Genomic DNA, 25,129 nt, shown 5'->3' on the forward strand with positions numbered 1-25,129 from the left:
ACCTTGATAGCTCTCAAAGATGGAGAGCACCTAGTACAAGGGCTTAAATTTCTTGACCTATCTTAAGGCCTCCGGTTATAACCCTAATCAGGGCATACGAGCAATAGTTTGAGCTTCCTTTATCAGGGCCTCAAACAATCATCCAATGATTAAGGATGCAAATCGCTAGCTACCTCTACTCCCCATTGGTCCCAGATCAATCTCGATTGTCTGGCATACCTGGGATCAATGTTACCAAAATGTCGCCCCTGACAGCAAATGACGACCAATCCTTCCTGAACGTCCTGTCGGGACCTAGTTCCGGCCAATGTCTACCCTTTGTCGTTCAGACCCAGTGGTGGTCAGATGTGGCCCACATTTACAGAAGAGGCAGACACAATCCATTGTCGGCAATCCGAGAAACCCCTTGATGGCCTATGTGACTGGCATGACGAAAGGAGGTCAACCCTGGCCATTGAGGAAACCGTTGCCGTCCACCAAGGGCCCTGGGACAACCCGTTTTAGCCTCCATGAGGAAGAGGCGGAAACCAACGTGGTACAGGAAATCTAACCAAAAACGACAGTCACGTTTTTGCGCTCGAGGAGAGCAGAGTCACATTTTTGCGCTCCAGGAGAGCACAGTCACATTTTCGCGCTCGAGGAGAGCAGAGGACATTTTTTCGTGCTCGAGGAGAGCAAAAAAGTCACATTTTGGTTCTCAAGGAGAGAAGTCTGTTTTGAACCTCCCCGACAAATGACCATTGCACATTGAAAGTGAAAGCAACTCCCATCTTGAAGCTCTTGCTGGTATTTGAATCGAGAACATTTTGATAGACGTGCTAGAGGTTGAGTCAATCCATTTTTGAATAAGGACAGTGAAAGTCAACGATTGGAGTCGGGACCCAGGAAGACGTGAGCAATCATCGCATAGGACAAGGAGTGTTGAAAACAAGCCAGTATCAATGTGGGAGACGAAAAATAATCTCACCTATCCCAACCCAGGTAAAGTGGAATCAAGGACGCCAAGCCTGGCACTGGACGACTCGTACAATTTTGCAGGCCACGTCGAACCACCCAAGAAAAATGACGAGTTTTGGGGAAACAATGGTGTCTGCGCTACCAGAAACTAACTTTGTATCGTCAGCATAAGAAGAGAGACTGGCAGTGATACTAAGCTTTTGAAGCGGGGCAACGAATATTATAAACAAGAGGGGCCCTAAGATCGAACCCTGGGGAACACCTGACTTGACATCATGTATGTCACTAAGGGAAGGTATCGTGTCCCTTTTCTGACACTTCCGATAATTGGGGTTCCTCAACGCTTAGTTGAGCTGACGGTTGTTGATTCTTTTTCTCATCATTGCATGCCAATTGGTTTGATACTTCGGCGACTTCATGCTTCTTTGCGGGGTCCACACACTTTGCATTAACCTCATGGCTTTCCTTGGCACTACCTTCCTGGGAAATGAAATCTTGCTGTTTTCTTGACGGAGTTTCTTCACTTGGCTTAATTCTGGATCCCGCCTCCTTTCCGGTTTCATCTTGGTACAATGAGTGATTTCCACTACGTTGAGTTGGCTTTGAGATTATGGCATTATCAACTCTTCTACTTTCAGCTCCGATCTGGTCGCTTCATCCGATACATTCTTGTTACCCGGTAGATGGCGCCCCTCGTCTGGTTGCGTCAGTATTTGAATTTCTCCAATTCGATGCGACACAAACGGCTTAAAGAATGCGGCAGTTTGTCGAACCCAATGTCTGGTCCATGTACTATCTGTCCAGAAATTCCTCCAATCAATGGGCAAACGAAGGCCCTCTTGAACATATGAACACAATCGAGCTCCTAATAAAGCAGCTTGGAGTTTCAGTTTAGCCACAGAAATAGTCTTTTTTGGAGCAACGCGGGTTTTGGCCATAATCATCGCTACATCCGCAGAACCGTTCTTGTAGACATTGCGTAAGTAGACCACAGCCGCGAATGCTTCCTCGCTGGCATATCCGAAGGTGTGGAGCTCTCTCCAAACCACTTCGTTTTGATTCTTATTCAAAACGCGTGGAAACTCGATCTTTCTCAGGCGCGGGATGGCAAAGATCCAATCTTTCCACCACCTAATCTCTTCTTCTAGTAGTTGAATCGCCTTCTCGGAAGTCTCTGCCTCCAACCGAGTTTGAAGATTGACGTCCCAACCCAAGCCAAGTAGTGTGTCGTTGATCAAGCTCAATATCCAAGTGAGACGTTCCCGCCCTTTTTTGAACAATTTTCTGTGGAAGAGTCATCTCGTGGCGTAAAGTTGAACTTGTATCGCGCCAATATTGTCAAAATACGTAAACAAACAGACACGTGGTTCCACTGCAAATTTACATTAATATATCTCGTTATCCTATAAGCAGGAGTTTTCGTGTGTTTTATTGTTATCTGGCTGTCCCTGTGTTCTCGGCTGAATGCACTCAGCACAGTAAATTTGCTAGGTTCGAACCCAGACGCGCTCTGATGTCACTGGAACTTTCGGATTGAACCTCATCGACAAAAAGTGTTGTTGACGGGATATAAAAGAAAGCGAAATGGCCGCCCCTGGCGAAAAGAGGACTCCGCGTCCTAAGTTAGATCAACTGAGGGAGGACCTTAGTGACCAAACCAGAGTCCTCATGACCACGATTTTGCCTCTCAGTGGCAAAGAATCGGTGGAGGATCTCAATCACAGAATCAATGAATGTCGGACGGTTGCTACGGTTTATTTGAATACGTTTCGACTTCTCTCATCCCATCTGATGGAATCAGGATTGATGGCCGAAAACGGAGATTTGAAGGTAGAAAAGAGCTCGGTCAAGAAGAAAGTCAACCAATTCCGCCAATGCGTCAATGCGTCAATGCGTCAATGCGTCAATGCAGCATTGGGAGAGACCCATGGTGACGATGCTTGCAGTCTCCTGTCTGCCTCCACTCACGCCAGCTCGAACGGTGCAGTTGGCTCTTCGGCCTCCATGGCCTCTTCGAAGAGAGACACACTCATTACGAGACTTCAAGTGGCTCGTGCAACCTCTCAACTCCAATGCGTCAATGCGTCAATGCGTCAATGCGTCAATGCAGCATTGGGAGAGACCCATGGTGACGATGCTTGCAGTCTCTTGTCTGCCTCCACTCACGCCAGCTCGAACGGTGGAGTTGGATCTTTGGCCTCCATGGCCTCTTCGAAGAGAGACACACTCATTACGAGACTTCAAGTGCCTCGTGCGACCTCTCAACTCCAGATCGAGGAGGACCAACTGGAATATCAGGCCAAAGAACTTGATCGTGAGAAGAGCCAACAAAGGGACCANGGCCTCCATGGCCTCTTCGAAGAGAGACACACTCATTACGAGACTTCAAGTGGCTCGTGCAACCTCTCAACTCCAGATCGAGGAGGACCAACTGGAATATCAGGCCAAAGGACTTGATCGTGAGAAGAGCCGACAAAGGGACCAACTAGAACTGGAAAAGCGCAAGCTACAACGTCGAAAAGAAACCGAGGCTATAGCGGCAGAGCTGGCCGTAGTGGATGATCAAATCGATCCATTGCTAGCCCAAGAAGATCTACCGTTTGGACACCCTATAACGTGCGAGGTCGACAAGGAGCAGAATTTTGTCAATCACAGCCTTTCCATCCCTTTGGAAGTAATATCCACTAGAGTAAATCCGTCAGAAGCAGTTGTTAGTTCATCCTCATATTCCCCTCAAAATCCGTTTTTGGGTGGGTCAGGGTTAGAAAAGCAATTCTTCGACCGAGACGTAAGCGGATGGCACACCAAGAACCACTCACCGCTCATCCCTGGCGCTCAATTGTTCCAAGAAATCCTTCAAGGCGAAGCTTGTGACTAACATACTTGTGACGCAATCTCGTCACTCCAAAGATCCACACCTCGCCCACCACACTCTGATCCCAGCTGGTTCTTGGCTCGCCGTAAGTTGTTTCAAAAATCTGGCAATCCATTCAGTGGAGCTGGTCAAGAGGATTGATTCCATTTGCAGGTATCTTTACTCCAAGCTCAGCTTCAAGGTACTGTCCTCTCTCCCGTGGATGAAATCCGTTTTTTGATCGCCAACATGGCTGGAGAGGCGAACAAACTCGTCAAGGATTTTCAAACTGCGGGAGGGAGCAATCCTACGGTTGCACTTCGTACGATTTGGCGGAAGCTACGTGAGAGGTATGGTCAGGGAGACCGAATTGTGGCAAGCTTTCGAAATAGAGTGGATCAATTCCCCATCATCAAGACAGATGAAGTCATGGGAAAGAACTTGTGTGAATTAGTAGACTTCTGTGCCATCATCGAATCCCAGATTCCAATTATCCCAGAGCTAGTTCTCTTCAATTTTGCGACCGGTATCAAACCATTATGGGATAAGCTACCATCGACGTATCAGGGCAGATGGACGAAACAAAGCAACCAATTTCGATCAAGTCATGGTGGAACACACCCTCCCTTTCACGTTTTTGTATCTTTTCTTTCTTACTGTGCAGACGAAGCAAATGACGACGTTTTACTGAGCTCTCACAAAAAGGCTCAAGAATTTTTTGCTCCAAAACCGAAAGTACTTGCGGCGTCGGTTGATAAACCAATCCCAATCTCTTGCCCCATCCACAGCTTGTCTAGCCATTCTTTGGAAGATTGCAACACATTCAAACGCCTTTCCCAAGAAGATCGGCACAAAAATTACCCTAGAAAAAGGCCACTGTTTCAAGTGCCTGGGCCCAAATCATTTAGCATCTGACTGTATGAAAGATGTTAACTGCTCGGAATGCCCTGGACTACATTATTCTCTATTGCATCGCCAAGCCCAAGCTACCGACCCTAAAGCAAGCAATCATTTAATGGGGTCAGAGCTTCAAAAAGTCGGAAGCGCATCATTGTGTACTGCCGTATGTGGAAACATCAGCGAAGCCAAAAGTTGTGGAAAGACTCTGTTGGTAGACGTTACCTTCGAAGGAAAACCTGGTTCTTCATTGAGATGTTACGCAATTTTAGATGAGAAATCAGATTCCACCTTTGCGGACCAACACGTGTTCCAATTCTTCGGGATCAAGACTCCCAAACAGCCTTACCGGATTTCGACTCTAAATGGCCACCAATATTCATTGAAGGGTCAAATTATTAAGGGCCTTATGGTGAAAGGGGTAACAGAAACTTGCTCTTACCGTTTACCGACTACCTTAGAAAACAATCTCATCCCTAATACAAAAGAAGAAGTTGCTTCTCCGTCTGTAGTGCAAGCGCACCCACACCTTGCACACCTCTCTTACCGGATTTCGACTCTAAATGGCCACCAATATTCATTGGAGGGTCAAATTATTAAGGGCCTTATGGTGAAAGGGGTAACAGAAACTTGCTCTTACCATTTACCGACTACCTTAGAAAACGATCTCATCCCTAATACAAAAGAAGAAGTTGCTTCTCCGTCTGTAGTGCAAGCGCACCCACACCTTGCACACCTCTCTGACAACTTTTTGGAAGTCGATTCAACCGCTCGGGTGCTACCTCTGATTGGGCGTGACGATTACTTATGGAGATCACTATCCTTTTGCTCACCACACCTCTCTTGGGTGGGCCCTGGTGGGGCCTGTTTGCCCTGTCTGCCCTCGGATTCTCAATCCCATGACGGTGAAGGAGATAATGGCCTCACTCGCCACAATCCATGACTTCACATCTGTAACTTCTTTGACAATCCCGGGCCCTATGGCCGTTTCTCAAGCACCTGTAACATAACCATCCTGCTTGAACCCACTGAAGTCTCTGCTCCACGGACTTCTGGGCAAATGATGAACATGAGGCGGGACACAAAAGGATCTTTGAGAACGTGGTTTATTTTCTTATTTTTCATTTTCTATCTTCTTTGCTCTTTTCTGTCCTTCCTCAGTCTCCCCATCTTCTACCCTCCACTCTCAGGGTTACGCCACATACCTCCCCCCAGAAGGTCAGTAATGCGGACTTCAATTGAATCAGGTCAGGTTCTTGGAGGTCGCCCCCGGCGCGGAGGTTGGGCCAACGGGACAGGAGAGGTCATGTCGACGTGGGCAGGCTTCAAACGGTTGATTGATATCACTTCATGTCTACCGCCTATGTCCACCTTAAAAGTTTTGGGACCATGTTGAAGGACGCAAAACGGTCCGTCATAGGGAGCCTGTAGCGGTCGGACGTAGCCATCGCGACGAATGAAAACATAGGGGGCTACCATGAGGGCGTGCGGCACATACATGGTCACAGGCGCATGTCGAGACGTATGGACTGGGGCTAAGGAACCAACAGTTTGTCGCAATCGCTCCAAATACTGGGCATGACCTGGAGTCTTACTTTCTGTACTGACAAAATCCCCTGGAACCGCCAGTGGTGCACCAAAAACCATTTCTGCCGATGAGGCCCCGAGATCCTCTCTAGGTGCAGTACGCATTCCGAGCATCACCCACGGCAACTCATCAACCCAGTTAGGTCCTTTAAGCCGGGCGCACAATGAAGCTTTCAAATGGCAATGTACTCTCTCCACCAACCCATTAGCTTGGGGGTGGTATGCGGTGGTTGGATGGAGCTTGGTTCCCAAAAGCTCAGCCATGGCAAACCAGAGTTGGGAAGTAAACTGTGGCCCCCGGTCGGAAGTGATGTGGGAGGGCAGACCATAGCATGATATCCAGTGAGCAATTAGTGCTCGAGTAATCAAAATTGTGTCTGTATTGACCAAAGGAATTGCCTCAGGCCACCTAGTGAAGCGATCCACCACTGTTAGTAGGTGGGTGTGGCCTTGAGAGGGCGGCAATGTTCCCACCAGATCCACATGGATGTGGTCAAATCGTCGGGAAGTGACAGGGAATTGGGATGGTGGAGCTCTGACATGCTGTTGAATTTTTGCCCGTTGGCATTGTAAACATTGTCTGGCCCAGGCCCTGACTTGCTTGGATAATCCATGCCAAACGAATTTTGCTGACACCATCTTGTACGTCGTATTGATCCCAGGATGGGACCGATTGTGAATAGCGTCAAACACGCCCCGTTGGCAAGCTCCGGGCACCACCGGGCGCACATGTTCTCCTGACGTGTCGGCTAGTATCACAGGCCCATTGGGGCTTAATGAGACATCTTCCACCTTGAGTCCTGTGACTGCTGTTCGGAAAGCCTGGACCTATGGGTCCTCTTTCTGTGCTGCAGCCATGTGGAAGAAATCTACCCCCTCCAGAACTTGGTTCAAAGTAATCCGAGAGAGGGCATCCGCAACGGGATTATCCGGGCCTGGCACATGTCGAATATCTGTTGTAAATTCGGAAATCTGGGTCAGATGTCGCTGTTGTCGGGCTGACCAATGGTCGGAGGCTTTGGACATGGCAAAAGTAAGCGTTTTGTGGTCCGTATATATTGTGAACGGGCGGCCCCCTAAATAGTATCGGAAATGTCGCACTGCTAAATACATTGCCAACAATTCTCGATCAAAGACACTGTACTTGAGCTCAGGTTTTCTTAGCTGACGGCTGAAGAAAGCCAAGGGCTGCCACGCCCCCTGGACCCATTGTTGTAGGGCGGCGCCCACTGCCACGTCTGAAGCGTCAGTGAAAAGACCAATTGGAGCTCCAGAACGAGGGTGGGCTAGCATTGTGGCCTTAGACAATGTTAGTTTAGTGGCCTGAAAAGCAGCTTCCATGTCGCGTGACCACTCGAATGCTCGGTCCCTGGGATTGCCTGCAAGGGATTGGTGAAGGGGTTTCATCACTCCGGCCGCCAGGGGCAGTAACCGATGGTAAAATTTTACCATTCCGATAAATTCCTGAAGGGCCTTGACTTTTGTAGGCTGTGGGAATGCTTTGATTGCCTCAACTTTGGAAGGTAGCGGTATAATGCCGGTGGAGCTGACTTTGTGGCCCAAGAAGTCGATTGAAGGAACCCCAAAAACGCATTTTAAAGGATTCACAACCAGGCCATGCTCAGCTAACCGGCTGAAGAGCTTTTCGAGGTCCTGTAGGTGCTCCTCTTTGTTGGCACTGGCAATAAGAACATCGTCTAGGTATACAAAAACACTTTGCAATCCGGCACACACTGTGTCCATTAGACGTTGGAAAGCCTGGGCCGCGTTTTTGAGTCCAAAAGGCATGCGCAAATACTCGTATAACCCAAACGGGGTCACAATAGCAGTTTTAGGGATGTCTTGTTGGGCAACTGGGATCTGATGATAACCTCGAATGAGGTCGACCTTGGAAAACATTGTTTTACCATCCAGATGTGCTGAGAAATCCTGGATGTGTGGGACGGGATACCGGTCAGGAGTGGTAACATCGTTCAATCGCCTATAGTCACCGCAAATTCGAGGGCTTCCATTTTCTCGACCACTTGGAGTGCACTAGACCAGGGGCTTTGCGACCGACGGATGACGCCCATTTTTTCCAGGCGTTCAAATTCCGCTTTAGCACCCTGCAATTTGTCAGGATGCAGCCGTCTAGCCCGGGCTTTAAGAGGTGGCCCGGTAGTAGGAATGTGGTGTAGGGTACCATGCTTAATCAAAGCACTAGAAAAAGTAGGCGTGGTTATAGAAGGAAAACGTGACATGAGTTGTTTGTAATGGTTATGTGAGGAGGAAAGAGCGTCAAGATGTAGTGCTGGGGAATGAAGTGCCGTGCTTAATGGAACCGTGTCAAAAGTCTCAACGTCAACTAGTTGCTGCTTCCGGACGTCCACCAACAACCCGGAATGGCGGAGGAAATCAGCCCCAAGAAGAGGTCGTTCCACATTTGCTAATAGAAACTTCCACTCAAAAAGACGCGCCCCAAACCTCAGCGTAAGGGCCCGGGTCCCAAAAGTGGGAATTGATGTGCCATTTGCGGCCCGGAGGGTGCGGCTGGAAAATCCGTACTGTTTGTCTGGAAGAGTAGCCGGGAGAACGCTAACTTCAGCCCCTGTATCGACGAGAAAACGGCGCTTCGACTGACGGTCGAGGACAAAAAATAGGCTGTTGATGAATTGACCGCTCGCCTCCTCCTTCACTGGTGAGCGGCCGAGATGTTTTCCGCTTGATTAATGGGCTCTCGGTATTCTACAAAATCTTGCACTTCACCCACGAATTTGCACGGAGGCTGACACTTATGGGCTTTCTTCCCATATAAGTGATGATAGTAGCAGAGGTTCGAATTAGCAGGTTTGCCAAATAGTTTCTTCCCTGGTCCCTTCCGGACTGAAGCGGTTGTTATTGAACGGGTTTGCCCGAGTTGATCCGCGGAACGGGCGAGCTCTCTCATGTCCGATACGCCGGAATGGACAAGAGTAGCCCAAATATCGTCCGGCATGCGGTCCAAAACCACTCGCCTGAACAGAAAACATGGTTCGTGAGAACCAAGTAGGGCTAACATTTTGTCCATGAGCAACGAGGGCTTATCATCCCCTAGCTCAGGCATGCGCAGTAACCGGCCCGCACGTTCATATTCGGAAAGTGTAAAAGTGTCCAAGAGGCGGGTTTTCAGCGCTGTGTATTGCCCGCCGTCCGGGGGATTTTCTAGTAGGTCAAGGACCCGAAGAGCGGTGTCTTGATCTAAGGCGGCTACAACGTGGTTGAATTTGGTATCGTCGGAAGTAATACCCCTCAACCCGAATTGAGCCTCAGTTTGGGTAACACGACACGTGGTTGCTGGCTCCAGAATTGGGGAAGCTTAAGGCTCACAGCTTGCACAGCTTGCGCGATATCGGATGGCATGTTGCTAGACTCCTGGGGAAACGTCCACAGGATGCGGGGTCACCAATGAGGCGGGACACAAAAGGATCTTTGAGAACGTGATTTTTTTTCTTATTTTTCATTTTCTATCTTCTTTGCTCTTTTCTGTCCTTCCTCAGTCTCCCCATCTTCTACCCTCCACTCTCAGGGTTACGCCACAAACACTTAAAAAGAGGATGCCACGGGCCTGTGCATACGGGGCACGGCTTGTCCAATCGAAAACTCCCCTTTTGGTCTCAACTGTGGTGCTATACGTCTGACTAGATTCTGGGTTTTTCTCGTGGATGATTCTTCTCCATGAATTTGGGATTCACTATCATAATGTTCCTGGCGTCTTGGGCGAGTTCTCTGACGCCATTCGCTGGATGCCTGCATTGAATCTCCATTGATTCTTCGAAATCTTCTCCATGAATCTTCTCGTTCAATGGGAGCTTTTCTTCCAATTCTGCCAACAAGTTGCTCCAACTCACTCAATTCGAGATTCAGTCGCCAAAAGACCTTGGGTTTCGATGGAAAATCTGTTCATAGAACTGGGATCTCCTTCTCGTACTTGCTCGCTCGCGCGAAGCTTGTTTAGGTGAAGAACTCTCAGCACTCTTGAGTCCCCGTACCGATTCTTCAGCAATGTCAATGCTTGTAATTCATAGAAGTCTTTTAACAGAGGAAAGGGAGTTATAGTTTCCCCTCTTTTTACCAATTCCAAAGTGGGTCCGAAGCAACGCACCCTCGAGCAGTACTTCCTTGCCGTCATTAAACAAAAGCGGCCAAGTCGTCAAATCCGTTGGGTGATTATGGTGGGCTGTATTCAGTATTTCTAGAACTGACAGGTTGACTCGTTCCGATAAAATGAGTCAGTCACATCATCATTATTAATTCTTCATAAAACAAGGCTACAAATGGTTCGAAAGTGTTGCGTTCCTCAGTGCCCATTGTAGAGCGATACGACGCTACAAAAAAAGTGAACTGGGGGTCGGCCGTGGTGTCTTTCAGAAGTGGAACGCGGCTTTCGTTTCCACCGGCCTTTCCCCGAAGAGTCCATCAATGAGGGACAAGTGGAATCAGAGTCATTCCCGCATAACACTAGACACCTTCAAGTAGAATTTAAATTTGTATGTAGCCAGCACTTTTACGAAGACAGATTTCAGAACGAAAAGTCTGATGTCAATAAACCAGATCAGGAACGAGAAGAGGCAAGTCAGAAAAAAAGCAATCATGCTAAGCAGAGACGTTCCCTTCAAACCATTCCAGGTTTGTCAACGTATCTCTCTCAAAGGATCGTCCCAAAAGAACGTAAGACATGAGAGCGGACTAATCATTCATAAGTCCAAAGCATAGTTAAAATCTAACCACACAACTCACGTCAAATAGACTCTCGTCACAATGAAACAGACACAACACATTTCTATTTCAAAGCCTTCACAACTACTCAGAAATAGCTTTGCAAGAGGATCCTGGACAAATTGAGCGCGCAGGGAGAAAATCCTCCTAAGGCAAGTGGTCACCCTCTTTAAGAATGATGAAGAGCTCATCCTTGGAAGGTCGTCAGGGAACCATGAGGCGTACACCCCGAAATACAGTTCTCCCATTGTGATTCAACAAGATCTGTCGTTTCCAAATGTTTAACGGACCCAACGCAATCCTCTCTCATCGCTTACACGCCGTTCCAACACATTCAAGTGGGAACCAGATCAAACAAATTTAATGTCTTGTCCGCTTAACATCCTTGCGTTTCATGAAGAGTATGATCGCGAAAAAGAATAATTAACGCACAATCATGACCAAAATCCCCATGCTTTACTTAACCAATGAAGAACGAACCCACTCTAACGACAAAAATAAATGACAAGATCTCATGCCTTCAGAAAACAATTAGCTTTTGTCCCTCGCTCTAAGATAGCGCGCGCACAAAATAAAACATTGCAATACTTGCACCGAAGATCCACCAGAACAAAAAGGTCAGTTTGTTTAACAAACCACGATCTCTCTCTTTTGGTTTGCATGATGCTGGCCCACATTTACAGAAGAGGCAGACACAAAATCCATGATCGGCAATGCCGAGAAACCCTTGAATGGCCTATGTGACTGCATGACGAAAGCGAGGTCACCCCTGGCCATTGAGGAACCGTTGCCGTTCCACCAAGGGCCTGGGACAAACCCGTCTTTTAGCCTTCACATAGGAAAGGCGAAAACCATGACGTTAGGACAGGAAATCTAACCAAAAACGACAGTCACGTTTTTGCCGCTCGAGGATGAAGCAGGAGTCACCATTTTGGACGCTCCAAGAACACACAGTTCACATTTTCGCCGCTGCGCGAGAGAGCAGCAGAGGACATTTTTTCGTGCTCGAGGAGAGCAAAAAAGTCAACATTCTTGCTTGTCTCAAGGAGAGAAGTCCTGTTTTTGAACTCTCCCCGAAAAATGACCATTTGCACATTGAAGTGAAGCAACCTCCCATCTTGAAAGCTCTTGCTGAAGGTATTTGAATCGAGAAACATTGATAAGACGTGCTAAGAGGTTGAGTCAATCATTTTTTGAATAAGGACAGTGAAAGTCAACGGATTGGATCGGGCCAAGGAAGAGACGTGAGCAATCTATCGCATAGGACAAGGAGTGTTGAAAAACAAAGCCAGTATCAATAGTGTAGACGAAAAATAATCTCACCTATCCCAACCCAGGTAAAGTGGAATCCATTAGGACGCCAAGCCCTGGCACTGGACGACTTCGTACAAGATTTTGCAGGCCACGTCGAACCACCCAAGAAAAATGACGAGTTTTGGGGAAAACAATGGTTTGTCTGCGCTGAAGGAGCCATGGGAACTCAATTAGCGTATCGCTACCAGTGTTAGAAGTCGGATTATTCAAGGGAGAGAGTGCAAAAGAGTTTTATGAGTGGTGGCCTACTTTCGTGATGTGTATCAAGAAAGCCGGAGCTTGACTCAGCTACCAAGCTGACTTATCTCAAGAGACATTTAAGAGGAAGGGCCCTGCACTTGCTTCTGCGCACGGAAGAATACGAAAGATGCAATGAAGAACTTAGGCAAATTTTCGGGCTGCCTCGCAGACTCATCAAAAGAGATGATCACGGACCTGGGCACGTTGAACAACTCGGAATGTCGACCTGGATAGATTTGCTGGTGATGGTAAACAGTTACTTGACGATATCAAGGTGAATCGAAAAAGGCCAGCATGACTTCGTATCCACGCTCTTACACAGATCAACGAGAAAACTGCCTCGTGATAGTGCGTCTTCTAAAATGGAGTGAAAAAAGCCACTTACGAGAAACGAGGCGGACACCTCTCGGTCTCCGATTCTTTTTCGGAATTCTTGATAGAACATTCATAAATATGTACGAAGGCGCGGACAACCCCCCCCCCCAGCCACCAACCTCGAGATTGGAGAAAAGAGCGGAGAAACAATCAAGTCAACGTGACACATGGAGAACTACCCACCACAGCACAAAATCCACCATGATGTTCACGCGGTGGGGACAATGGGAGGAGAGGTCGATGCCCCTTTTGTGATGAGCGAGCGCATGCCAATGTGAGTGAGTGTAGAAAAGTCCGCAGTATTTCCATTGACACAAGAAGGCACATCGTTATGGACAAATAACTTGTGCTAAGAGGTGTCTCGGCAGACACCATTTCCAAAGCTGCAACGCCCCCCGCTGCTCGATCTGCATTTAGCCACCATGTACTGCTTCATGTCGATTACCACAGCCCTCCTACGTAGATTTCAGAAAATTGTGCCTCAGAATGGAGGATAATACTCCTCCCCTTGGCCTTATGCAATAAGCCAACACAAACTTGGTTTACAGGGGGAAAAAAGGGGCAACATATTTGCAAATGAAAAGGAGCGATGAGCGACAGCTGAAAGGTAACTCATAGAACACATGTGAGAAATAATCATGAACTTTGTCTACAACATCATATTTCTGCAAAGGAATGAGTGATCGGGGTTGGGCAAGAGAAAAGATAAATCGAAAAAAGCTAGAGCATTAACTTACAGTAACCCTTGCTAGACAGCTGATTCCCTAATCTGTTCGGTGTCCTCGTACTTCACTTTTGTTATTATTTCTTCAATCAGATATCTTAATGCCTTACAATTTAGACCTGAAAAGCTTGCCCAAAATCGTCTAAACTCCCTTCTTTCTTGTCACTCTCTCTCTGTAACGACCAGATTATTTTCCTTGCTGGACTTCTCAGATGGACAGGGTTGACTTTCATTTTAGGCTCAGGACAGCCAACATTCACACTTGGCTTTCTGTCTTCGGCTTTGAATGCTTGGGGATGACTTGCTCTTTCTGGATTGGTCTTTCTTTTCATCTTTTTCTTTCTCTCATCCATTTGGCCTTTGGATTCGGCCCGGTTTGGTTCAATCGGTTCAATCTGTTCACTCGGCATCCTTGAATTGCTCATGATGGGGTCTCTCTCGACTTTTCTTCCTCGAAGTCTTCTCAACACGCTTGCGGCATCTCTGTATCTTCCGTTTTTCAACGTTTATCTCCCCCAAATTGGGCTTGAGCTGACGGCGTTGATCGTGGTCTCGACCACCTTTCCTTTTTCCCCGCACATTGGGTTATCCGTTTTCTTGCGCCCAAAGTGGAGCAAGAATTATGAAATCTTGGCATTTCGGCAGGAGGGGCCTGACACTTTCCAAAATCGTGTCTGACCATGCACTTGAAACACGAATGGTTTATTCGCACCAATTGCCACCGGGCAGTGTATGGGGTAGAGAGCCACTTTCTGGCAATTTCTTATATCCTTATGAGCTGTCTCATCACAGAATGGGTATTTTCTAGCACTAAATACACGCCTGGATTCGGACTGATGAGTTTGTCTTTGTTTCTTTTTAATATGGATGGCCGCCCAGATTTTCTTTCTTCATTCTTGACTTTGGTTTGCGTCTTCACCTCTGTAGTGTCTAGGAGAACTTTCATTCTTTATCGTATCTTGTCCCTTTTCTGACACTTCCGACAATTTGGGTTCCTCAACGCTTAGTTGAGCTGACGGTGTTGATTCTTTTTTCTCATCATTGCATGCCAATTGGTTTGATACTTCGGCGACTTCATGCTTCTTTGCGGGGTCCACACACTTTGCATTAACCTCATGGCTTTTCCTTGGCACTACCTTCCTGGGAAAATGAAATCTTGCTGTTTCTTGACGGATGTTTTCTTCATTTGGCTTAATTCTGGATCCCGCCTCCTTTCCGGTTTCATCTTGGTACAATGAGTGATTTCCACTACGTGAGTTGGCTTTGAGAGTTTGTCTTGGGACGGCTATAGAGTTTAGCACGGCGATGATCTGAAGAGGTTAACGAGCTCTTGATACAACTTATGTTCGGCTGGTCCTTTACTTTGTCTCCACTGAAGTCTTTCTAAGGGCCCAAATTTCCATTAGAAGGAGCAACATGAGTTGGTCTGATTGGTGAAGTTTTGACTGGGTTCACCGTATCCACTGGCTTGAAATCTTCCTGCAGCAGGCGTTGATGAGGGGCTGGAGTTGAATTACGGAAATCAAGATACCCTTGATTTTTTCGTGGCTCTTCCCAACACGTTGAATTTTGGCGAGTTGGTTCTTTCTCTCGTGGCAGGTGTGTCCATATCTCCTAACCATGAATTCTTGTGTAAGGGGGAATCCACAACTTGAGTCGGTGGTCTCTTCAAATGTTTGTCTCATCTCCCCAATAAACACTGTTGTTGTTGGGCTGGGCGTGTCAGCAGTTTTGAAATCGAGCTCTACTCAAGTCAGATTGAGCGCCAAACTTGTTGGCCTTCCATACTTCCCACGCTCCTTGTCTTGTAAAATGATTGTTCAAGTCTACTTTCCATTTTCATTTCTTGAAGCTCCTCTTCCATCTTGGAAAATTGTCAACATCATTGCTGACACATTTTTCATCAGCTATGTGAAGTCTTCTGAGGTGACAGCCTGGGTTGGTCGGCGTTATTGTAGGTTCTGGTCAGGTGAGGCTTCGTCTCTGGTTGTGTCTGCATTGCAGCTGGTCCCACGAGGGGTTTAGGAATATCTTGATTGGTTCGTCCTCCAATAGAGCAAGGTTTTGGTATTGTTTCCTCGCTCGCCAAAACTTGGATTGCAAATTCTTGTATGATTGAACCTCGTGTTCGCTGCTCGGCGTCTAGCATTAGTTTCTTGCAGCTCCTCCTGAGCCACTTCATCTCTCTGAACGTGTCTTCTAGACTTCTAAACGTTCGCTCCAACTCCGCCGTATACCCAACATCTCAATCCACTTCATTTTGAAAGTCGTCAAGTGAATCTCTAAAGGTTTTGAACATTGCATTCCGCTCCGCAATTTTTTGCCTTTTTCGCGCTGCGTAGGACCATTTTTGGATCAGACATGGCCATATTCGCAATCACTATCTCTTCTTAAAAAACTCGACGATCTTGATCGAGAGAAATTCTACTCCCTGATCGAGGGTGGCTGCTGCTGTCACGTGAACGAAATCCCCAACAGTGGTCAATTATATCTCTCGCACAATGGATCTCGGACAAAATTTATATCGCCTCTTGCTTTACGGAAGTTTTGAATTGCTCCAGGCAACTAAAAATTGTTGAATATGGGCGAGCTATATGGCTATCAATTCAACATTATGGGAACCAAAATCACTTCTAAACAAAATGTTTTTGATGATGGGCTAAAGAGTACTCTACCCAACACAAAATGTCCGCACTAAAGAGGGGATTATGAAGTTCTTTGTCACTGGCTTTCACTATCAGTGTAACTCAGGGCACAGAATTCTATCTTGGAAAATCTGGAAAAAATCCCAATGTTTGTGGCACTCAGGGCACAGAATTCTGTCTTGTAAGCTCTGAAACAAATTCTTATATTTGCCACCTGGGCAAAAACAGTCAATCGTCTTGCGACACCAACAAATCGCAAATCAAAATTTATTCACGGGAATCGGCAATCCCGGGTCGCGGCACCAAAAAGAAGACTCTGTGTTTCTTTATCGCGAGCCGGTTTCTCACTTTTCATCAATGAGTATAAAATTCCACTACAAGACCGGGTCAAGGTATAAAAATCACGAGAATCAAAGATTCCCGGGTTGCGGCACCAAAAAGAGACTCTATGTTCCGTCCACCAGCCAGGGGTGAAAGGTCCTGACTTATTGAATTCCCGTGGTGAACGGAAACATGGAACTCCTGACCCAAGCACTAGGTAAAAATACCTTGATAGCTCTCAAAGATGGAGAGCACCTAGTACAGGGCTTAAATTTCTTAGACCTATCTTAAGGCCTCGGTTATAACCCTAATCAGGGCACACGAGCAATAGTTTGAGCTTCCTTTATCAGGGCCTCAAACAATCATCCATGACTAAGGATACAAATCGCTAGTTACCTTACTCCCATTGGTCCAGATCAATCTCGATTGTCTGGCATATCTGGCCAATCTTCAAGGCTAACTATCCTGCAAAATGTGGTCACTATCCTAGTCTAAATGCGTCTATCAAAGTCGACCTCTACTCTAGAGTCTAACTATTGATTTCTGCTATAAAGAGTGATGAACTTTAGATACAGTTGCATACAAATCACTTGCTACCTCTACTCCCTACGATGCAAGCACGATCTTGGTCGTCTGGGAAATCTAGGCTACTCTTCAAGGCAAAACTGTACTGTTCAATCTACTTTATTCATCACAAACATGAAAATGACACTCTACCAATCAGCTGTCTTGCTCGGGTAATGAAAGAGGGGGTAATTGCTTGGCCATGAAAGAGAGAAAACATACATGGACAGAAAATGTTTTGATCCTACTTTTTGATGAGGGTGATTCTTGTCCAACGGAAATTCACGGCGATGACGTCGGTTCGATGGGATTGAGGTCCAAAATCGAGTTGACGGAGTATAAACTCAGAAGTTGCACCTGTACTCAGCTCCAGAGACTTCTCAACACGTCTATGCTGGCTCACTGATGTATGCTATGCACTTCCCCAGGTCCTTTTGACTCTGCACGGCTTCCTGGGTCCCGACTCCAAGCGTTGACTTTCACTGTCCTTATTCAAAATGGATCGATTTCTACTTCAGCACGTCTATCAAAATGTTCTTGTTCAAATACCAGCAAGAGCTTCAAGATGAGAGTTGCTTTCACTTTCAATGTGCAATGGTCACTTGTCGGGGAGGTTCAAAACAGACTTCTCTCCTTGAGAACCAAAATGTGACTCTGCTCTCCTTGAGCGCAAAAATGTGACTCTGCTCTCCTGGAGCCCAAAAATGCGACTTTTTTGCTCTCCTCGAGCACGAAAAAATGTCCTCTGCTCTCCTCGAGCGCAAAAATGTGACTCTGCTCTCCTCGAGCGCAAAAATGTGACTGTCGTTTTTGGTTAAATTTCCCGTACCACGTTGGTTTCCGCCTCTTCCTCATGGAGGCTAAAACGGGTTGTCCCAGGGCCCTTGGTGGACGGCAACGGTTTCCTCAATGTCCAGGGTTGACCTCCTTTCGTCATGCCAGTCACATAGGCCATCAAGGGGTTCTCGGATTGCCGACAATGGATTGTGTCTGCCTCTTCTGTAAATGTGGGCCACATCTGACCACCACTGGGTCTGAACGACAAAGGTAGACATTGGGCCGGAACTAGGTCCCAAGGACGTTCAGGAAGGATTGGTCGTTCATTTGCTATCAGGGGGCCGACATTTGGTAACATTGATCCTTGAGAATGAGATTGCTTCTTCAGATCCTTTTCCCCCTTCTCAAAATGATCACGAGAATATCGTTTTTGATGACCGAGAATTTCCTGTTTTCTCCTCCCTTCAACCATGTATCCGTCATTCCTCCACCCTTGGTTGTAGTTGGGCTGACCAGCCCTCGGGGTACTGGAGCTTTTCCTTGGTGATAGGAACGACGTAAAGGTTGGTTCGCACTGAATCACAAAGCTCTTTAAAACAACCGGTTCCTGTGAGATTGTACATCTATGATCAAGGGTTGGAGGAGCTACTTGTGATGGATCACGACGTCTTCACGAGCATTAGGTGGCATTTGGTCGACACCTGACCAACAAATGGACTACACGATGGGCAATCCAACAACTTTGTGATTTTCCAAGATAATAACATACATATCTTCACATTTTGATAAAAACCGTTCCGGGAACAATCATTCATCTTGTACATCATTTATCCATGTCATATTAGGATGATGTACTCAATTGTGGACGGAACACACCCTACGGTTGACCTGGCCCAGTCACCGCTGCATCCACGAACCTTCCGTTGCACCCACGGGCGGGTCACTGCAACCACGGGCCTTCCGCACGCACCACGCTCTCGCTGCGACACGGCCATCCCGCTGCACCATGCCCACCCGCTGCAACCACGGCCATTCCGCACGCATCACGTCTCTTCTGGCCCCAAGTTCCGCATTGGCGTCCTCCAGTCGTCTGGGGGAAGGTTCTTCCGCCTGGAGGCCTCTACTACCGGCTGTGCCATGTATGGTTGCTGGATGGTTGCTGTTGACTAGATATTTATTGCAGAAAGGTGGAGGTATATATACAGAGGAAAATAACTATGGCGAGTGTGATGGTGGGAGCAGGAGTAAAGAATAAATGGAAATTGATATCGGTGACTAGAATATAACAGCCGCTACAGTATACAGATATTTAACAACGAGATTAAGAGAATAAAATGGTTTGTATGATAAATTAGTGGACTAGCGTGATATGACAGCAGAGATGACTAGAATTGGTTCAATGCACATGAAAAAAGGGAAGAGGGGGGTTACAAACAGTACAAAGACAGGTGGGTAGGGGTAAATGATGAAAATCTTGGTTATTGCAGTAGAGTGGATGGGCCAAATTGAACAGATCCTTTCTCAGCTTCCGTCGTTGATGGCATTTGGCTGGGAGCCGGACAAAGGTACGTGACCGTCAATACTCCGAAGGGATGTCGGGGCAAGGACAATAAGGTGTTAGTAAGTCCTTGACCAGAAAGGATAACTTGTGTCCGGACATCACCTCCAGAAAGGTCAGGTTCCCAACACCATTGGACACTAACCTTGTCAGCCCAAGGGTGAGGGACTCTGTTTCGCATAGAAAATGCGATGCATTTTTGGCATATTGGGGCACAAAGAGGTATTGCTTGAGGAATTTGGTGAAGGTGGCATCCGCGGATTTGAGGGCGGATTTGGCGGAGTTTTGGAGCCAGAGGTGTAGGCCATAGAGAAAAATTGGGGTGACGTAGGTCCAGAAGAGTTGAAGAACTATTGGAAGGGGGAGATTCTTGATGGGAAGTCTATTGCGAATGTATCCAATTCTGGCCCTAGCCTTGGTTATTGTGGATTTAAGGTGATTGGCAAAGGAGAGTTGGGTGATGAAGGTGAAACCGACATATTTAAAACTATTGACGATTTCAATCTGATTATTTTTGATTTGGAAGGAGGTGGGAGGTAGACAACCTTTATGGAAAACCATGGCCTTCGTCTTGATGTTATTGAATAGAAGGCCGCTCTCTTGGCAATAACCTTGGAGTCCATTGATGGCATTTTGCAATTCCACGGCTGAGTCAGCCAAAAGAACCAGGTCGTCTGCATACTGGAGATATTGTACAGGAAATTGCTGGATAATGGGGCCTTGGTGAGTGAGGGCTTTGGGCAGGTCGAATACATAGAGGTTGAATAGTATTGGTGATAGTGGATCCCCTTGCAGAAGGCCAACATAAGTGAAGTAGCAAGGCCTCACCAGAACAAATGGAGCATCTGAGTCCCTCATAGATGTTGGACAGCATGACACAGATTGAACACGGAACTCCCCACAGTTGGAGTTTGAGGAATGACCGCGTTCGGTCCACCCTGTCGAATGCTTTGGAGAAATCCACAGAGCATCGGTACACTCTCCTCTTATTGCTGATGTTTAAGTGCACAATTTCATAGAGGAGAGTAGCTGCCGTCGTGGTTGAGCGGCTTCTCTGGAAACCGAATTGGAACGGAGAAGCGTGCAGCTAGTAGGGTGGACATCATCTTCAAGAAGGGATTCTCCAGGGCTATGGTCCGATAATTGTCTGGATTGTCCTTGGGCCCTTTCTTATGGATGAAGATGATGGCTGACTCCATCCACTCTGGTGGGAAGAAAGAAGAATGGAGGGCGAGGCTGAAAAGATGTTGGAGGAGGGGCTTTGCTTGGATCCGGAGAAGTGAAAGTTGGTAAGGAGAAACCCCAGATGTTGATTGGGCTTTACTCTTCATCTTCTTGAAGGCCACGTCCATCTTGAGTTCCGTGAAGGGCTGCAAAAGGGGATGGTGTTCTTCTGGGCAGCCCTGGACCACCAACACAACTGTTTCCGATGTTGATGCAAACAGTTCTTGACAGTGGAGGAGGAATTTACTCACTGGAATATCCGAGTTGGTGGCGGGCTTTTTGGCACGTTTGTACAAGCCGGCCATCCTGGACGAGGCCAATGAAGAGAGCAGATTTCCCACTTGCAACCTTTGGTGGAGTGACTCGGCGCTCCTCAGAGACTTGTGATATGCAATTCTTGCTATTGCATATTGCTCCCAAGTCTCTGGTGTTTGGCTCGTTTTGGCACGTTGCAATTTTTGGAGCATTTGCCCCTCAGCTCTTGATGATAGGGGTTAAACCAAGGGGTCTTGAATCCTCCTCTCTGCCTCTGCACCAAAGAGGACTCTTTGAATGCTTGCGAAATGCCTTGGGCCACTGCAGCTTCGTTGGTTGCGTTCCTGGTGTTAATGGATAGCTGCAGGACCTCAAGTTGAGCCGCACACTTATGCACATTGACCACGCAACTCCCATTTCGAGTCCCGCCCAGATGATGGAAATTTTTGGGCATCTTGAAGGTGACTGAAATCGGAAGGTGATCAGAAACGGCCAGTGGATGGACGAAACTGGCCGGAGATGGAATATTTTCTGACATGAAAATGTGGTCAAGTACAGAGGCGCCCCGGGAGTAGGTGTGTGTTGGGACTCCCGGGTCGGAGCGCAGAGTGATTCTCCATTGGCTCAGGATTTGGGCGAGCTCAGAGAATTCACTCGAGTCAGGACGGATGTTGAAGTCACCACCAATGATGACTTTCTCCGGATTCTTCACCTTCTGAAGGATGGATGTGAGGTCCGAGACAAGATCGTCATAGTCCATGGTTTGCTGATAGTAGACGCCAATGATGGTGAAGTCTTGGGTATCCAAGGCTATGTGATGAGGAGAGGACGAGAGAAGAGTGGGCTCAAAGCGTTTGGTAATATAGAGCTCCAACCCAACGCTGGGCCGACCACGCCCAACAGGCTTCCTGGCATGAACTACAAAGCTCTGTTTACCAGGAAAACAACTCTCGAGTTTCTCCTTGGTGACCCATGTCTCGGATAAGAAGGTGAAGGCGTGTCCTCGGATCTTGTTGGGACACCATCCCGCACGAGCCACTTGCAGCATGTTTGCCCGTCCATGACAATTGAAAAGCAGGCCGACACCGGTTGATTCCCTCCTCTCGAGTTTCTCTCTCTCTTTTCATGTCTCGGATAAGAAGGTGAAGGCGTGTCCTCGGATCTTGTTGGGACACCATCCCGCACGAGCCACTTGCAGCATGTTTGCCCGTCCATGACAATTGAAAAGCAGGCCGACACCGGTTGATTCCCTCCTCTCCGCTTGATCTGCTGTTGCTGCCGATGCTGATTCCTCACGATACCGAGTTGTTCAATCCGACCTAGAAAAGAGAGATCACTATGGCCATTGAGGGGGGGAAAGGGAAGGGATGATTGGGAAGAGGAAGAGGTTGGAGTGACAGAAGCTCCCGTCTTGAAAAAGACGTGGGCCGGAGGATATGGGAAGCGGAAGGATGGGAAGGAGAGGTGCACTGAACCGGGTTTATCACAGGTTCATGGTAGTTCACTGTTCGAGGGCGTGGCCCCACTCACTGGTATCACAGGTAGGAATTATTTTAACCACTTAAAACCTTTAAAATCCATAATCAGGTCGTAGGAGTAAAAACAGCACGTCCGCCATTCAAGGCGTCAGCTGACAATATTTAAACTTTCTCATTTATCGTTCAAATATTTTAGGAACTTAAAAGGATAGTGTAGCTTTTGGCACTTAACAAAAATGAAAGGCGATTTTACATTTTTGTATGTTTTAAGCGACATTTTTTGCTTCTTTTAGCTTTTAAAGAAATCATAAAGAAAATGGAGAAATATGATTTCTTTTCGTGTCATTGAAAAAGACAATTGTATTCCTTGGGAATAAATGGACACACATTTAGGCCATTTTTAGATCTGTTAAGGCGTAAAACGCAATCTTTAAGTTGTAAAAACAAAGCATGTGCTAAATAGAAGTTTATGAAATTTTACGTCAATACATAACTAAGAGTATGTTCAATACTGATTGACGACATTTTGGACAATGATGCATTTTAATGGGATTTAAGTAATTTAACACCCTTAGCTGAGCTGCTTTTAAACATGTGTATTTCGCAAAAGGTGTTCCTTTTGCTTCCTTGACAAAGAAAAACATATCTAGTTGTCTTGGCATTTGAGCAAACACTGAACCAGAAATTGTAACCACCATTTTATCCCATCAAATTCCCTATTCGAATGTTTTGTGAAGATTGTGATGGCTGTCTCCGTTGCCCTGATGAGGCCCACTCCCCCGACCCTTGCGCCCCAATTCAAACCAAAAACTAATGTTCTTTTCTAAGGCTACCCTAATTCCAACCCCTGTTTGTTGTTGATTAGACCGAAGTAATCAGTTGGAAGTTAACACCTCTCAAAAGTTCGAAACAAATCCCTGCGAGGGACATATCTTCCATGGATGCTCCCAAAATATTGAATATGAACTTGTGGAATGAGCTTGAAAATGCCATAGCGGACAATCGAACTGAGTGCCGCCAATATCTGGCTTTGACGTCGGACAGCTCGTGGCTTGATTTAATGACGGAATACGCCACATTTTTGTCGTTTGTGTACCAGAAACAGTACAAAGGGTATTTAGTGGTGAGTGATCAAGTGCGAAATCGGCTCATTCAGTTCTTTCCTAATGTCTCGTTGCCTGGCATTTCGGATTTGCCGTGTCATTTCGAACCTGTTGAAGTGGTCAAAGATATATCTATGACCAACGACACGTTCGACCGCGTAACGGCCAAGTCCCGTCGAGCAGCCAACCTTGTGCTTGAGAATCAACCAGGAAAATTCTCCGTCATTCTCGTTCATCGTAAAGTGATGCGGTACGAATTTCAATTTCATGCCACATATGACCAAGTGGTCAAGCGATCGCTTCATATTGTGGACAGGAATAGGCCCATGATATCCAAAGATCGACCGCGTGTTTTCGTCGGAGTCCAGATCAAACGCCTGGATGTGAATTCAAACGAGGAATGGTTGAGCAGCAAGGAGTATTACTTCAAAGCCATGGAAATGTTCAGGGCACGATATGGCCGCAATTGTGTGTTCATCCTTTCTTCGGATGATCTACTTTGGGCTCACAACTGTTTCTCGGAATTGAGTGACGTGGTATTCACCGACCAGATCGCCAAGGAACACGTGCCAGCAAAAATATTTGATTTCATGGTTCTCACCCAATGCAACCACACCATTGTTAGGTAAGCCAATGAACAAAAATGATCCCTGACCGGAGGTTCTTTAACCCCATTTTCTCGACCTTTTTTAAAGCCATGGATCACTCGGTATATGGGGCGCCTTCTTAGGCGATGGAGACGTGATTGCCCCAGATTCTGTGTACTTTGGTACACCCAGTCTAATACGGACCATCATGGCTTCTGGCTTCTTCAGCAACTGGCAAACCATAATTGACCCCTCTTTCATTTCCAATCCGAATAAGATACTTGTTCAACATTTTGAGAACCTTCTCCCAAATAGCTTTGTTTAAAATGCGCAATCACTGCATGTGATGCTTAAAGATCAATGTGAGTCAGTAGAAAGTTATATAATCTCGATTGCGGGCGGAATAAAAGGAAATTAGTTCACATGCTTTCAGACACTCCTCACTCCTGTGATTACCGAGGCCAATTCTTCAGTTTCTTCGAGATAGTTTTGACTTGTGCCCATCTAGGGATTGATTTCAGTTGCACACAGCTCAGAGTTGGTTATGGAACGTCAATTTCAACAAAAGAGTTTAAGGCTGTTAAAACAAAATGTTTTGGAAAGCTCCTAACAAGCAGTTACCTAATATTCTGCGGATGATTCAAAATAGCTTTATAAGATGAGCATTTTATAATGTCGGATCCCAAGAGGCCAGGCAGGGATTATCAATTACTGTAGTTATGACTTGTGAGGCGAAGGAACTCATATGCATAATATTGGCACAATTGGTGCTTGAGTATATTTCTTGTATGAAGGGTTTAGGAGCAGTCCTCCAAAGTAATGGAAAGTTCGATGAGCATATCCAGTTAAAGGTGGGTAAAGCTTTTCAAATGTGTGGTTGGGAATATCGCACGTTTAAGTCCAGAGATAGCATCACTATGCCAACTCTGTATAGG

At 46.7% G+C, this 25,129-nt stretch overlaps 1 protein-coding gene across 1 annotated transcript in view; it reads left to right on the top strand.

The window, feature by feature from the left end:
- The window catches only part of LOC131884204 (galactoside alpha-(1,2)-fucosyltransferase 2-like), a 47,413-nt gene extending 22,797 nt beyond the window's left edge, over nucleotides 1-24,616 (top strand). The window contains exons 2-3 of the mRNA XM_059231901.1: nucleotides 23,370-24,232; nucleotides 24,303-24,616. Coding sequence (XP_059087884.1) covers nucleotides 23,370-24,232; nucleotides 24,303-24,519 — 1,080 coding nt within the window. The 3' untranslated portion in view covers nucleotides 24,520-24,616. The remainder of the gene's footprint in view (nucleotides 1-23,369; nucleotides 24,233-24,302) is intronic.
- The last annotated feature ends 513 nt before the right edge of the window (nucleotides 24,617-25,129 follow it).

The sequence above is a fragment of the Tigriopus californicus genome, chromosome 7 (assembly GCF_007210705.1).
Source record: "Tigriopus californicus strain San Diego chromosome 7, Tcal_SD_v2.1, whole genome shotgun sequence".
NCBI lineage: Eukaryota > Metazoa > Arthropoda > Copepoda > Harpacticoida > Harpacticidae > Tigriopus > Tigriopus californicus.